Here is a 16,167-nt window from a genome sequence, read left to right as displayed (position 1 = left end):
GAGGCTTCATAATAATTCAGTTCTCTTCACAATAATTCAGTTCTCTTGCTGCTTAGTTTCTGGATTACCAATGCTTCTGCCAGGATAAAAATGGGCTCTGCTGTAAAATGAGAATGAAAGTGGCAATGCAGGTTTTTTGTCATTAAATACATCATAAAGTGGCAGTACCTGTGGGAAGCCAGCCAGCAGAGGGAAAAGCTCCCAGACCTTCAGTTCCTTTGCTGACAGCTCAAGCCCAGCTCCGTCTCCTCAGTAAAACGCTGTATTCTTTACTCCATGAAAGGATTCCCCCCAAAGTGCAATAAACCAGTAAAAATTTACAGTAATGTTGTATTTACTGCTTGATTGTTCCCTCCTCTCTTCACAATTAAACTTTGGCTTATTTCCACTGTTGTTAATGCATTTTAATATTGCAGCCTCCTTCTAGATGCTGTTTTCTTGTGTCCAGCTCCTCTTCTATCCCCATTGTTTTGTCTTGGTTGCCAACTTTATGTAACTTTGCCATGATGTGGTATCTTCTAGAAATTCTCTCCCCTGGCCTACTCTTACATGCCATTTATTTCCTGTTGGATCTGGGTGGCAGGAAGATTATCCTTAGGGAGTTGGTGAGGGAAACAGTGAAAGGCAACTGTAGCAATGAGAAGAAGGGGAAATGAGATGGAAAAATGGCAGTGAAGCACACCAGGATTTAAGAGCTGGAGAAGAAGGAGAAGCTGGAGCTAAAAGAAAATATTATGAATTTCTTTCTTTGCTGTTTTCTTACCCTACCTGCCTTGGCACCCTCACACTCATGCATGATCTTTAACATCTGACCAGTTATATATTTTGAAACTTCTACAAGAGTCCAATCATTTTTTTTTTTTCCCATTGAGAGCAATATACACTTTTCAGTTATGAAAATGGTGTTATTCTAAATAAAACTGACATGATCCACCAACACTTTTGGAAGCACAGATGCTTTGTCCCACTATTTACTAAAGAGGTTCACACTTAGATTAAAGCAGTGAAATCAAATCACTGAATAAAGCCTGGAACAACATAATGATTTAAGGAATTCATGCAGAGCTTCTGGTAGGAAGAAAGTTACACCAATGCAAAATTAGATTGTTTTCTGTACACCACCACGACAAGGATGCGTGGTGCAACCCAATATTGGTGCAAATGATTTGCTGAGCATCTTGTGTAGTTGCATTTGTCCTTCTTCTCCTCTGTGACATTGTGCTGTAGCCACAAATTCAGATGCTGCATGCGAGGCCCATGAGTGTCAGATTTAGGGGAAGAGTCTTTGTTACAGGAGCCACCAGCCATGAAACTCTCTCTGAATGACATGGCTTTGTTATTTTTTTTTTCCCACTTGGGTTAGGATATGCACAGCCCCCTGATGTTAAGTGATATTTTTTCTCAACTCAATGTATACATAATGCCAGGAATAAAATTAATTTGTTGTGTACTTCAATCCTTCTGAGTGATGCTGCATCAGGACAAGATTTCCTAGTGTGTTATTAGTGGGGAACATTTCACCATCCTTTCACCAGCTTGTTTAGAGAGCAGAAGAATTTGTAGTGGGATATAATTATATTTGATTCCTATTTTCTCTCTTCTTGTTGGAAGTAAAAGAATGTCGCTTCAGGGGTTCACATTTGGCTGCTTTCATTTCAAGTTGATCGTCTGAGCTAAATGGATCCTTCTGTCCAAATACTCTACAAGTTGTTAATCTCTTGCTTCAAGGACGCTTGTAAGGAGCTGGTTACTCAGAGTTTGCTGCTTTGTAAAAATGAACCACACTGGAGGAGTTCTACTTGCTGATGAAAACACACCTTGAAATAAGTCCAGTTCATATTTAAAGAAATCAATTACAACAAGTAGTTTTGTGTCTTATTGACTGCAAATCACCTATTGCCTTTTTCTGAAAGAGTTCACAAAAACTATTTTCTTTTTTAAAGATTATATTTTTCCTTGCCTTCATGGCCACCAGAGAAAACTCTTTGTTATCAGGGTGCACAAATATTTATTGTAGTTATTTGTATTATTCAGAGTAAGAGTGGATGTTACTTTTGAGGCAAACAGGAATAATAGAAATGAGGGGTGTGAGTGCTCTGGGAGTATAAAACCTTGAGAAAGCCTTGTCAGAGCTGGTCTTCCCATTCCAGGGAGAATGTTCTCCGGAACTACAGAAAATACATGGCTTTGTTTGGATAACTTCCTTCTTTTACAGCAATATACCTGTTAGAATGAAAGCCAGCCAGCCAGCCAGCCATATTTTATTCAGATTGGCTGCTTACTTCCACATTGCTGATAGATTTCGATCATGTTTTTGAATTCCCCTTCAGCTGTCAGAGCTTTCTGTCACTGCTTTTGCTTTTCTCTCTCTCTTCAAGCTGTTACTTGCAAGACTTTTCCCTCGTTATTGGCCATTGTTTCCTCCCTGATTCCAGCCTTTCCCAGAGAATTGGAGGGTTTCATTTCCCCACCTTTTAACCTTCTATTGTTCACTTCTGTCTGCACCCCTGACCCAGATTCTTCACACAAAGCCATCTCTCATCCTTGGGGACAGAGGTTTTATCTCTATTCTCAGGTAAATTCTGATCTATGTATCTGTATTGCTGCCGGCAGAACTTCAGATATTTGCAAGTATTGCTACATCCAGCCTGATAATTTTTTATTTTTTGAATCTTATTCAAACTCTTCTGGATCATAATTTCTCCACTTAATACCTTCCAACCTCACAGAGAGATGTCAGACATTTGCTCTGATATGTAGCAAGTTTTGAAGCAATACTTGGCAATTTTTGAATGTAATCTTACCAGAAGATCCTCTGTCTCTTCCTTGATGTGTGAGCAAGTAAAGCCCTGAGGTGAACAGGTCTCCCTTCTCAGGCACATGCAGCTCTTTGAATGCTTTCCTTGCGTTGCTGCTGCAATCTTAGTGAGGGCTAATTAATAATCCTGTGGATATGGCAAAAAAAAAAAAAAGGATTGATTTTCACTTCCTGTGAATTCAATGTAATTTATGTGTGGCAACTGTGGATTCATCAACTTTTAAATTCCATTGGGATGTGCCATCAAACACATACACCTCCTATGCTTTGTAATTAAAATTACTAAAGTGTTTTCTGTAGAATTCTGTGGCCAGACCTTCCACCACGCGAGAAATTGCCTTTGATTAAGCCATCCCCAGAGCTGTGCCTGAGCCCAGAGCCTTTCCAAGTCCTTGTTGTTGGTTTCCAGAAAGTTCTGGGCAGGTTCTGGGTTCCTTGGCCCTTGTCACAGCGAGCACAGCCTGGAACGGCGGTGCCGGGTGACGGAAGGGGTGTCTGGCGCATGGCTGTGCAGCTCCCACTGCTATTTTTTGCTTTTCTTCTAATTGATAACTCCTGCCATCTGTTCCCAAGCCATCCCTCTGCTGTCCTTTCCTACTCACAGTCTCCTGCCCCTGTTCCACCCCTGAGCTCAGGCTGAGTGCCCCAAGGCTGCTGCTGAGAGCTGGTTGATACCAGGGGTAGCTGGGTGCTAAGATGCTGCTGACAGAGATATAACAGCAGGTCAGCCCCGGCTGGGCTCTCCCAGCAGCGTTTCTGTGGACTCAGATGCTTCTCTCTCGGAGCTGCTTTAGCTGCAGCTCCCTGAGCAAACTCCACAGATTTTTTTTTTATTCAGAAAGATAGAAAAAAAGCCCAAACCCTTTGCTTTATAAAATTGGTTCATTTGTTGCTCTGAGGTGGAGTCCTTCTGAATCTGTCACCCCTGCCTGGGCTCATGACCACCTTGTGGCTTTCTGGAATATGTCAGTCATCTAGAAGCACTGTAGCAGCCTAGGTTGAGTGGTTTTTTTTTCCTCCCAAGCGCCTTTATGTTCTTTCCAGTCTATATTTGAATCTCTCTTTTCTTGTCTAACTCTCCATTTGGTGGCTTAGCATACGGGAAGCCTGTTTTATGGCGCAGAGAAATGCATTTCTATATGCTAAGGACTGAATTTCTAACAAGAACCTATATGTATGTACCAGCTAGAGGGATTTTTCTGACAGGAGCTCCAAAATGGACAAAATCAGGAAAGAATAAATCATGGCAATCATAGCTGTGGTTGAGCATTATCTAAGAAGCCTTGAACCCTCAAGGTGTGTTGGAGAGATGATTAAATAAGACATTGGGCATCTAAGTACCTAAAAATAGATCCTCAAGAGTGTGTAAGGCACTGATTTTCCCTAGACTTCTGATGGCGGTTATGGATTTAAACACATAAAAACTGGTGTTAGAAATGCACAAGAAATGTTCATCAAAATTAACCCATGTTTAGTTTCTGTTTAAGGTGGCTTTTTTCTCTCAGAGACATCCCCATGCAGAGCTCCCACACGTTTTTCTGAGCACCTACCAAAGGAGCAGGGAAATGAGGGTTTACCTCACCTCTATTTGGAAGGTTCTTCATGATTTTTAGATTAAGGATGCTAATGGCTTGTGCATTATATTATGCTTGGATATAGGCACAGTCAAATTATTAAGTTTTTGTCCTGAGGTGATAATACCGAGGCTACAGTTGCGGCAGAAAATCTTTCAGGAAGGAGTAGAAGCTGCTGGAATATTTTCGTTTTTAATTTGCCAGCACTGCAGAATTTGGGACTTCTGTTAAAATAAACAAATTCTAATAAGCTATTAGTGAAAATGAGAGAAGCTCAAAACTGCAGCTGCAAGTGTTCACTGACTTCCTTGATTGTCACATTTTCCCATTGTACAACAGTGGTTATTGAAGGAGGCTTTGCCATGTAGGAAGAAATTACATTTCCCACATTGGGGGAAAGACAGACAGTTAAATGGAATAAAATGATCACTCATCAGGTGATCTCTCTGATGGTGTAGGTTTGAAAGAGTTCCCACCATTTCCACAAAACTTAATAATTTCAAGTGACTTTCATATTTTGGATGTTTTTATAACTGATTAGAAACCTCCAGATGATGAAATGTTACAGCTCTGGCGAGAATCTAATAAAAATCCCCCCTGGGATTGATTTTGATTGACTACAGTTGCCTGTTTGTTTTTATTTTACTGTATATGAACAGACAGGAATGAGCAGGATTGAGTTAACCCTTCCCTGGCCTAATTCCTGTCCTTGAGGGCCTGGGCTGTCACTGCCTTCCACCACTGACACCCAGAAAAAGGAAAAAGCAGTTTAAGGGTTCCATTAACACTCCCAGTTGCTTTGTGTTTTCCAGCTCCAAATATAACCAGGGGATTAGATGAAGATATTAGAAAATGGAACCCACATAGGGTTATAATTCAAATTAGTGGCACAGCCCTGGTGGAGCAGTTCTTGTTCTGGAAATTATATTGATTCTTCTGTGGAGCTAATTAATGCACATAGTTATAAGTGAATGAATTAAAGTTCAAAGTTATTCTTTAGGAAGCCTTGCATCTATTAGAAGTCAAGAAGAAGGTTTTTTTCTTGTCAAATAAAGATGTTTAATCCCACACATGTGCTGTGTCCATTTCCTCTGGGAAGAGTCCCACCTGCTAAGGATAGTTGCTTTCAAAAATAAATCAAACCAAATGTAAAATTATATTAGGGGAATATTCTTTTCTTTGTAAATTAAACACTGTGATGTTAAATTAAGTTTAAACTGTTCAATTTATTTATACTTACTAATTCTTTTCAGTTCTATGTTAACTGTGAGATCACTATGCACACAGACATTAAATCCATTTAGGTAATTTATTTTCTGTCTTTCTTGAAGCAGTTTTCTCATTAAGAAACCCCTTGATTTTCCAAATAGATGCATTAGTGATCAGTGAAGAAGCCTGAAATGGAATAAATATTTATTACCTATTATATAGTTTATATTAGAAGGCAATTTTTTAATGTAGCTTGCTCTTTTTTATTAGACCATGAATTTCCTATCCTTTGGAATCTTTGTGTCTTAGATTTAAGTAGATCTGCTTAAAATTTTTGTGATTTTTAGCACCTCCCCCTCCTTCCTATATGCCTGTTTCAGTTATCTGCTCTTCCTCTGGAAGCATGTTTGCACTGCCAAGCACAGCTATCCCTGGTTTTCTTTTTCATTCAGAATTAGGACTTTCCAAACTTCTCTGGTTATATCTTGTATTTCCTGGCATCTGCATCAAAGTTACCAAACAAGCTTGGTCTTTTTTTTTTTTTTTTTTTTTTTTTTTTTTTTTTTTTTTTGTATTCTTACTCTGTCCAAAGAGAAATTCTCTTTTATTCCAGCCCGATGGAAGGGGAGGGGAGAATAATTGTGCTTGTATCATTCCCTGTGTTTCAAACTGGAATACAAGAATATAGGTGAGGGATTGTGTCTAGTGGCAGGTCTGGCTCCATCCTTAACGTGGTCGATGTGTGAAGCTTGGGGCGATTGGTGCTTCTCCTCGGATTGGTCCTTTGGAAGAAATAAATAAATAAACTGGGGAAAGGGAATAAATAGCAAAAAGTGAAGAGCAGAAGGGGAAATCGATGGGGGAAAAGAAATAGTGAAAAGGAAACAGATAGGGAAAAGGAAATAAATAGCAAAAAGTGAGTAAACAGCAACAAGCACATAAATAGCAACAAGCGAATAAACAGTGGGATGCTCTGAGCACCGAGAGGCAGCTGTGCAAGTTGAGAGCGAAAGGCAGGTCCCCGGCAGCTCCCAGCCCTGGTCGGGCTCTCCCGTGCCCAGCCCCAGCTGCTCCAGCACCGCTCCCGCCTGGGAACGGGAATGTACGGCCCCCGGGGCCCCGCAGCTCCCGGACCCGCGGTGCTCCCGCGGCCGGCGGGCTGGGGCCGGGAGCAGCGTCTGCTCTGCGAGGCTGTGGCGGCGGCAGGTTCACATGACTAATGCTGCGAGAGATAGAAGGAGCGCTTTTCTCTCTTTTTTTTTTTTTTTCTTCTTCCCCTTTTTTTTTTTTTTTTTTTTTTGAGCAGCTCCAGTCTGTGCACAGTTGGCTCCCAGCTGACAGACAGAATGTGGGGTGGGCTTTGTCACCAGAACGCTGGGTACTGCATGCCCAGCTATGCTCGCAATTCCACAGTGCCCAGAAACCTGCTGCTTATGTCAGGGTGCAGCCAGCCTGAACACATAGAAATTGGGTAGCTTGATTGTTGGTGGTTTTTTTTTAAATATTATTATTTTTATTTTTTTAATCTTTTTTTGCCTCTTTCTTGCCTGCAAAGGTTATATAATGAGGGGATTGCTGCTAAAGTAAAAAGGGAAAATGAAGTCTTTGTTAAATGCCTTCACAAAGAAAGAAGGTAAGCGATGAAAGCAGAACACTTTGATGTTTCCGACTGGTGTTTTCTTGTGTACATTTAATATGATGAGCTTAGTGACTCTATAATTAATCGATTCCTGCGATTTCTTTTTCAAAATTATTTGATGTTAGACAGTCCGTTTAGGCAAGTGGTTATTGAAGCTGGATGTGACTTTATTCCTTTTAGGATTTTCTCTGAAGAATCAAGTAGTTATAAAAATGTTTTTGTTCCCTAAGAAATGCATTTGGAGACGTGGAAGGATTTTCCTAGGTGAATTTTGTCAGTGAATGGTGCTGAATTGCACCTTCAGATGTCTGAAGTGCCAGGAATAGAATTCAGAGAGCTGGAGGAAGGATTATGTGGTACTTTCAAGTATGCTTTTAGGGATGATAAATTTAAACTTTTGGGGCATGGAATTGGTTCAGGCATTTTCATGTCATTTTATATTAAGTGTTTTTCCCAAACAAGTTTTGCCACAGTTATTCTTGCAGTTCTGAAATGTGGTGAAATATTAAGGGAAAGCAGAGTCCAACAGGGACTAAAGCATGGACATTTGCATTTCATCATTTTTTGTTGTAGTTCTGTTTTTTAATTGGGAAAATAATATAAATAATGCTGATAAGAAGCAGCTAAAAAAATACCCACCCACTTACAGTTTGCAGATTACTGGGGAAAAGAAACAGTTGGGTGGAATATTAATCACTTCAGGCACAGAAATGCTTATTTTTAACTCTTTCTATAAAAGATTTGTGTTAGACATGCATCAATTGGTGTAATTAGTTGTCCCCTTCCCTGTTTATTTCCTGTAGTAAAGGCTAATTTTGCTCTTAGTTCTCTCCTCAAGAACAGAACATTAATAGCTAAACAAAAGCTAAACTCTTAAATGGACTTGTAAAATGCTCCTGAGGTGTGTAAGGGAAAAAGATTTCCCTTCCTCTGGTGCCTGGAGGGTGGTTTCTCCAATCTGTCAGTACAGATGTGCCCTGCAGCTCTGTGTCTGTGCTGTCACCGTGCCCTGGCACCCTGTCCTTGTCCACCCTCCACCAGCCTCTCCAGAGTCCCAGTAAACATCCCCAAAACGCTGGCAGGATTTTGTTTTCTCAGCCTGTGGCTGGAAGGGCTGGGCAGGCTGCTTTCAGTTTAATGAGAAATTGAAATCTAAAGGTCAGACCCAATTTTTACTGAATCCAACACAAACTTTGGTGACCTGGGGGAATTGCATTGGAGCTTTTGGTAGCAAACCTGAGTGTGCCAAACATCTCCTGTACTCAGTTTGTGTGTTTTCTCCTTGACTGAATTCTGCTTTGTTGTACCTGGTAAAGATCCCCACCTTCAGTGAAGTGCTTTCTGGAGCTGTATTCCAAATGTCAAAAATAAAGGAATGTAGAAATGTTGCATCTTGGCCCGACACATTGACCTAAGGGTCTGTATGTGCCAGTTTTGGAGATAAATGCTGTGAGTTTGCTGTAAGTTAGCACTAACTGGGGCTTTCACTGTGACATCTGAGGCACCAAGGTGCTCTCATGATACCCTCGGCTGCTTTGTAACCTTAAAGAAATATGGAATGGGAAAAAACTTGAAACGTCAGGAAAATTATCCAGAGTGTCTTCTAGTTTCTAGCATAAGCATTGGACTTGTATGCTGTCTCCCATTTAAGCTTTTAAAGGCTGTTTCCCTTATTTCAAAGGAAGCATGGGAATGAATTGAAGCCCTTTCTGTGCACGCTGTTTCTGTGTTTGGTTGTTCAGATGTTGTCGAGTTGTTTACTAGGGGAAGTTTCAGCTCACTGGAAATACAAAGGATGTTATTGTAAAATATTCAGAATTGTAATTGATAAACTGTAATCGTAAACTGACTCTGGTGAAAATGATACAAACCATTATTTTACTCGCAGTTCCATCTCTATTTTATGCTATAAATATGCTCTCAGTTTTGCACTGAAACCTTAAATTTTACTTTGTTCTCTCAATTAAAGGCTCTATTTCAAGGCAGGACAGATTGATTCCTATCTATATTCATATTTATGTGAATTTATTTACTTGCACAGTATGACAGACATTCTTATTCTGGTTTTTTGTGTGGTTTTGAAGGGTATTGAATGAGTAGACATTTCTGGCTCTTTATAAATGGCACTTACTGGCACTTTAGACATGAAGGATGATATTTTGTGGGTCTTCTTTCCCAATTTACATATGATTTTTTTTCTTTGAGAATTACAGCAGCTCTGTGAAGCCCTCAGGATAATGCTTGGCTGCCTTTTGTTAGTTTTGCCACTGTGACTTTTTGGATGTAAATCTGTGCACTTTGGCTCAGGTCCTGTGACCCCATGAGCTCCACTGAGAGAAATTAATGAGGGCAGTTGCAATAATGGGGATCAAGGCCAGCATGAGGTTTTGGGGTCAATTCCTTCATGACAGGGAAGGAAATTCTATCACATCTGCTGATAACTGGGTGCTTTTTTATGAGGGAATTTGCCTTCTAAGTTGCACTAGGGACAAACTGACCCACTGGAGTGGGAAAAGGAGATCTGGAAAATGGTGTGAACGCTCATGTGAACCAGGAGCAGGCATGGAGGGCTGGACCCTCTGCTGTGAGTTAGATTTGTGTCGCCCTTGCTTTTTTTTGTGTTGTGGCTCTTTCATTAAGGAGTTTCTTGGAGCCTTTGGATATCCTGGCATTCCCTCTGGGACGTGGCACGTGATGGAGCCAGTGTATTACCCTGGGGTAATATGCTCTATATACCATAGTAATGGATGTGGTAGGAATGCCAGGATTAGAAAGAGGGGAATGCCTGGGGATTGCAGCAGTGTAATAGAGTTTTGCCAGGACAGGAAGCTGTGTCCTCGATTTTTAACCTGCAAGATGGGGATAAGGTGACTGTTCACAGATTTCAGGTTAGGCCTGAGCTTGAACTGAGGCCTGGACCAGTTTGGGTATCAGCTGGAGGATGGAAACTGCAGGTCAATGCATCAGGAATTCTGCTGGGCAGCCCTTTTATGTGGCTTTCTGACTGAATGTGACAACAGAGCAGGAAAATGAACCTTCTGAGCCTGAAACTTGGCAATAATGAGGTGTTTCCCGTTTCCTACAGCACAATTCAGAGCGTTCAGCAGGCTCAGGACACTGGTGTTACCTCACCGTGTATTCAATCCAGCAAACAGGTTAATGTTGCTCTGTTGTTTTTGATTTAATGATGTTCTGAAGATAATTTGATCAGCTCTTCTGGCAAGGTGGAGTTTCTGTCTCTGCAGAAGAAACAATGCCATATGTTGCATGTGGTGGTAAACACACATGAATGTGAAATCATCTGAGATCACCCTCCGTGTCTCTCTTTGCACAGTGCCCTTTAGGGAGGTTCCCACCTACTCCAACAGGAGGAGGAGGCCTCCCAGCACCTTGGCAGCCCCCCGGATCCTGCTCCGCTCCAACAGCGACAACAACCTGAACATCAACAACCTCCCTGAGTGGTCAGCCTCCTCCTCTGCCTCTTCACACCGCAGCCTTTCCCCTCACCTGCTCCAACAGATGCAGAATAATCCCAATGGAACTGTAAAAACTGTGGGGAGTTACACTCCGTCCTCCCGGAGCCGCTCGCCCTCCCTCAACAGGCTGGGAGAGGATGCCAAGAGGCAGCAGCACAGGCACATCAGGTGAGCTTTGGCTGTTTCACAGCACCAGGTACCCCTAAAGGCACCATGCCACGTCCCCTTATGTTATTTGCACTCTCCAGAATGTATAGTTATTCATTCTCAGCACAGTGGACCATGCCCAAGTGTAAATATTTCATTTGGAAGCCCCAAAGCCAGCTGTTTCCTCACAGAGCTCCAGCAGCCAGGCAGACTTTTAAGTTCAGCAGTGAGTTAACACAGTTTGCACCTCCAGCTCAAGGTGCTGGCTCTGCACATCTTCCCATAGTTGAAATAAGGATTGTATATAACAGTGAAGCAAACTGTTGCTGGGATACCTGGTCCCTTCACAGAGCTGTTGGTCATGCCTGGAATCTGTGTTGGAGCTGCTCATGGGTGATGGAGCAGAGGCTGTTTAGGTTCTCTCTTCTGTAGGTGTGTGCTGAACCAAAGAGTGAAATAGAGGGAGTAATGTGATCCAGCAGGAATTCTGGGCAAATATCCTGCAGCTCTATCCCACTGGAGGGCAAATCCTGACTAATTAGAGTCATGTAGGTATTGTAAGACATGGAATAAAGTAGAGGGCTGGGGCTAAGTTTTGATCACTTATGTGGGTGGGCTGCAGCTTTGAGAAGGCACTGCCGTGGACTTAGAAACTCCTGTCAAATGTGAGAGAGATGGAGATGCACCAGGACAAGGAGTTGAAGTGCTGCAAAAAGGCTGGGAGGTATCAGAGCTGAGCACTGCTGGAGAGAACCAGAGCTCACACATTTTGGCCAAACACATTTGACTCACTCCTCATTTGAAAATCAGGCTTTGTCTGTTTCCTAATATATATATATATATATATATACACATCTGCTGTTCAGAGTAAAAAAGGAACTGGGAATTGTCAAGAAATGCAGCTGTTGGTTTCTCTTTGCTGTTTGTAGGTGTAAAGGATGTTCAATGGAGTTTTCAAGTCAGTAAAACAAAATGTTATGTAGCTGACACTGCCTCTGTTACCTTGCCTGTTCCTCTGCTCTCCCTGGCCAAACTGCCAGGCACTGTTTGTGATGGAAACAATACTGCTGGATAGGGGGAATCTGGTGAATTGTGAGACAAAGTTGTCTGGCATGTAAGAAGGAGTGAAATTAAAGGGAAGGAAGTGGATGCACATGCCATATGCCAGTGGTTTCATCCAGGAAAGCAAGCTCATCTTGCTTTGCTGTGTGTTACAATAATGGCAAAAGTTCATTTGGGTCTAATTTGGGTGACATTTCCTCACAGAGCCCAGTAACAGCTCAAGATCAGTCTGTAATGAGGCTTCAACTGGATGAGGAGTTGAAGTAAGGAGATTGTAAGGTTCTTCTCAGAGAATGAGTGTTCTTCTTTTTCTCTGGATTCTGCTGATGCCACCAGAGATGGAGGTTCTACCTTAGAGTCAGTGATTATTTTAGCTGAATGGGATAAAAAGTGCATTTTCATCAATGTTACTGGGATAACACGCTTCAAATTCTAGAAGTATAAATAATCCTTTGAACCGGGGGTAACAACTAGAAATTTTTTTTTTTTTTTTGATTAAGCAAACATTTACCTGCTTTGACTTTGTTCAACCACTTTCCTCTTCCCTTTCTGAAAAGTAGCTCAGGTGACAACGGGACCAATTTAATGCCTGAGAGTTTGTGGATATAAAATTTTGGTCCTTCTCTTAGTGCATCAGCATCACAGCTACTGAAGCTGCTTCCCAGCTGCAGAGTTCCCTCTGTGCCACCAAGACTTGTCTCACAGAAGTCCAGAGTACATACAAGTACTGAGTAGAGAGCTGGAGGCTTTCTAAATTTAAAGACAACTGAAAGGATTTATATATATAATTTTTCCTACAAATAATGCCTTTTTTTGCCGCAGGCCCATTTTGCAGTCAGAAATGGCACCTTATATGACACTTTCCTTACAGATTTTGTTTAACTGCATGACCACCTACTTACAGTTAGCTAAATGTGGGAACTGTTGCTGTCTCTGCTTATTATTTACAAATAATAACAGTCACCACGAAGCTGTTGCTCCCCTGGGATGGAAAAGCTCTTTTTGACAGAGCAGGAGATTGGGTTGTGGAGCAGAAGCAGCCAGAAGGGGCATGGTGATGGAGAAGGTCAGACTGTGACAAAGGGTTATTGAGGTCTGTGGGATTTTTGCTGTGGAGAGGTGCTGGAAAGCCATGCTGGAAGGGGTTCATGTGACCTTTGCAGCCCGTGTGGCTCAGGCGTTCTGTCTTCTCAAACTGAAAGAGGAAAGACTTAGATTGAATATTAGGAAGAAATTATTTCCTGAGAAGGTGGTGAGTCACTGGAACAGACTTCCCAGAGAAACTGTGGCTGCCCCATCCTTGGAAGTGTCCAAGGCCAGGCTGGAACAACCTGTCCAGTGGAAGGTGTCCCTGCCCATGGCAGAGGGTGGCACTGAATGGTCTTAAAGGTCCCTTTAAAACCAAACTGTTCCTGATTCTCACAAGGCTGTTGCTCTTCATAGCAAAGTGGTTAGGATGGGGGAAGCTGGGAATGAAAGGAAAGGGACAGTCTTTGTGTGGAACTTACCCCACAGAAATCAGTGAATGAGGTGCCAGCACAGCCTCAGTGAGGGCTGAGCTGCCAAGGATGGCCAGCTTCTTCTGGCTGAGAGGGAAACATGTCTACACCTCTCTTGAAATCTCTGCATCCTCCTCCTGCTCCTTCCTGGCATGGCACTTGCTGGGCTTGGAGCCCACGCTGGGGACAAGCAAGGGAGAGGAAAGATCTCTTTTTAAAAAGTCCTGCACCCCACGTTGCCGCCCTGATTTCCATTAGTGAGCATGTTGCCTAAGAAGTTCTGCATTCCTTGTGTGGGTTTAATGTGCCATTTCCCTTTTCTCTTTCAGTGAGGGAGAAAATGAATGTATCTTCTGTGCTCACAGTTAAAGTAGATGCTGGGAGATAACACTGGGAATAGCTGCCACCAGACTAGGCAGAAACACAGCTTGATACAAGTGGAAATCAGATGTGTAGCTATAGTTTATAGATCTGGATTTTTATTTTTTTATGGTGATGACTGTTCCTACACTTATAAGGAAAAAGGAATGGAGCAAAAGAACTGAAATCTGAATGTCATCTTTTCCAGGCTTTCTTTAAACAACTGTGAGAGTTGGCTGAGGTTTCTGGTGCAAACTCCATCACAGACATGCAAGCAGAGCTCACTTCTAAACTCCTGAGTGGGGCTTACCATTAGCAGCATCACTTCACAGTAATAGAACAAAACAAGGTGAAAGGGGCATGCAGTTACAAATGGTGAAGAGGTTACTGCAGGAAAACAGGAGTGTTCCTGATAGGAAAGATCCAATAGGTGTGGGTTTTTATCAGACTTCTGTACCTATTGACTTACTGGCTCCCATTTTGATAGGAGACTGGTTTAAAAAAAAAAAAACAAAAAAACCAGTGAAAACTCAGCAGACCCCAGCCCTTGTATTTAATTTTGCTTAAAGCAGTTTGAGATACTTTCTTACATGAAGGCAAGCAGAACGTTATAATGCCAAACCACCACTAAATCACCCTTCTCCCTTTGGTAGCCTAACTTTTCCCTATCAAGCTCTATTAATATTACTCCTTCTCATTAATATTTTCCTTTTCTAGACTTTGGTTAAGACTGCAATTTTTTATGCTTTGGGGTTTTTTTGAAGTTGACTGCTAGTGTATTGCAAGTTTGTTATGATCTATCCTATAGGTTTCCCACCCTCTTTAGTGTTTGCCTCTTTCTCTTTTTATGTCTTTTTGACAGTTCACTCATTTTCCCACAGTTTTAAGAGTGATCTTATGCATTGTTCACCACCTTTCAACAATTCCTTTTTTATACACCATGACTGTGAGTTGGTGGTAACCTGTGGCTCTCCTGGGCACATTCTGGAGTCACTGAGTGAGCTGGTGATTACCATCCAGAGGAGATGATATTTGGAAAATGTTAACCACAAGTACCAGGCTTTGTGCTGATCTAAATTTAACCTTGGGCCTTGAAGTGATGAAGTAGCTTGATTATTCAGTCCATTTAGTTAATAATTCAGTGATCTCTCTTGTTCACTCTGTGTTACAAAGATATCCATTCCCAAGAATTGTAAATACAGACATTTTCAAGTCCCTCTGACAAATTGACATGCTGGGAATGTCTGATGGGCATATAAATTTTGAATTTAATTAGGGCCTAGGAATGTGCAATTGAATTGGTGGAAAACCTAAAAGCTTTAATGTGGTGTGTTTTCTGTTCTAGGCCATTATGGTCAGGTGAATATTGATCATGTTTCATACTGAAAGATTTCAACCCTTAAATGCTCATGTTTGGTATTTTTTCTGCAGGGTTTGATGTCTTACTGGGAGCCAGTTTTGTTATTCACTGCTTAATTTAATCTTGCTAATGTGATGGTAAATGATTAACTTTCCCCTTTTGAATAAGCTGTTAATGATTTTTCATTTCAATTTCCAGTGCCGTTTACAGTCCCAGTGCCAACAAAGATACTCTGTCTGCCTTGGATTATCAGGGTCCCAAAAGGAAGCTCTACAGTGCTGTCCCTGGGAGACTTTTTATTGTTGTAAAGCCATATCAACCTCAAGGGGAAGGGGAAATTCACCTGCACAAAGGAGATAGAGTCAAAGGTGAGCACCTAATTCATTTAGAATAAACCTTTTCTCCTCCTAGGTGGGAATTTTAGGTAAAAATTCTGTTTTACACAGGTGGAAGTAATCTGTATGGTGAAAGTGCTTTTATGCATTTGTTTCTTTGCAGGGTATTTTGCTCCTGGTTCTGTTTTGTAACCAATGCATACTTAGCTGCCACTTTAACTGCCTTCGAAGTGCTGCCACAGCTCACAACTCTGTGCAGTAATAGCACCATTTTCTCTTACCCAGGGCATGGAATTTGCTGCTGGAGCCATTCCAGAGGCACTGCTCCAGGGCTTTAAGGGGTTGTAAACCTGTCAGCTATCTAAACAGCTCAGGAAAGGAATTGGGGGTAAGGTCAGCTCTGCTTCAGGCCATTTTCTGCAGGAACATTTAATTGGTTAAGTAGAAAATGTCCCCTCATGGGACTTGGGATAAGTGGGTACGGAGAACCTCCTGTAAATATAATTTTGGAGGAAGCATGGTGGTGCACGTGAAATTTCTGTTCACTACTGCAATTACATGCTAAGACCAGGTTTAATTGAAGGCCAAGCTTTGTTATTGCTTTGAAGGCAGTCAATAGATCCAGGTACAGCTGAAAAAAAGGGAGATAGGGTGTACAGGACTCACGTTCCCCAGAGTGAGGTTTGAG

General features: G+C 41.8%; 1 protein-coding gene across 9 annotated transcripts in view; it reads left to right on the top strand.

Annotated features, from left to right (window-relative positions):
• SHANK2 (SH3 and multiple ankyrin repeat domains 2) overlaps positions 1 to 16,167 on the top strand; it is a 281,678-nt gene that overhangs the window by 90,662 nt on the left and 174,849 nt on the right. For 8 of the 9 annotated variants that reach the window (XM_059848439.1, XM_059848436.1, XM_059848432.1 and 5 more), the window contains 2 exons: positions 10,575 to 10,884; positions 15,343 to 15,512. In XM_059848439.1, the coding sequence (XP_059704422.1) occupies positions 10,575 to 10,884; positions 15,343 to 15,512 (480 nt within the window). Of the gene's footprint in view, positions 1 to 7,156; positions 7,235 to 10,574; positions 10,885 to 15,342; positions 15,513 to 16,167 lie in introns of those variants that run through there. The other variant, XM_059848441.1, reaches the window with a different exon arrangement.

The sequence above is a fragment of the Haemorhous mexicanus genome, chromosome 6 (genome assembly GCF_027477595.1).
Source record: "Haemorhous mexicanus isolate bHaeMex1 chromosome 6, bHaeMex1.pri, whole genome shotgun sequence".
NCBI classification, from domain to species: Eukaryota; Metazoa; Chordata; class Aves; order Passeriformes; family Fringillidae; genus Haemorhous; species Haemorhous mexicanus.
This window is presented reverse-complemented; position numbering and strand designations above follow the sequence as displayed.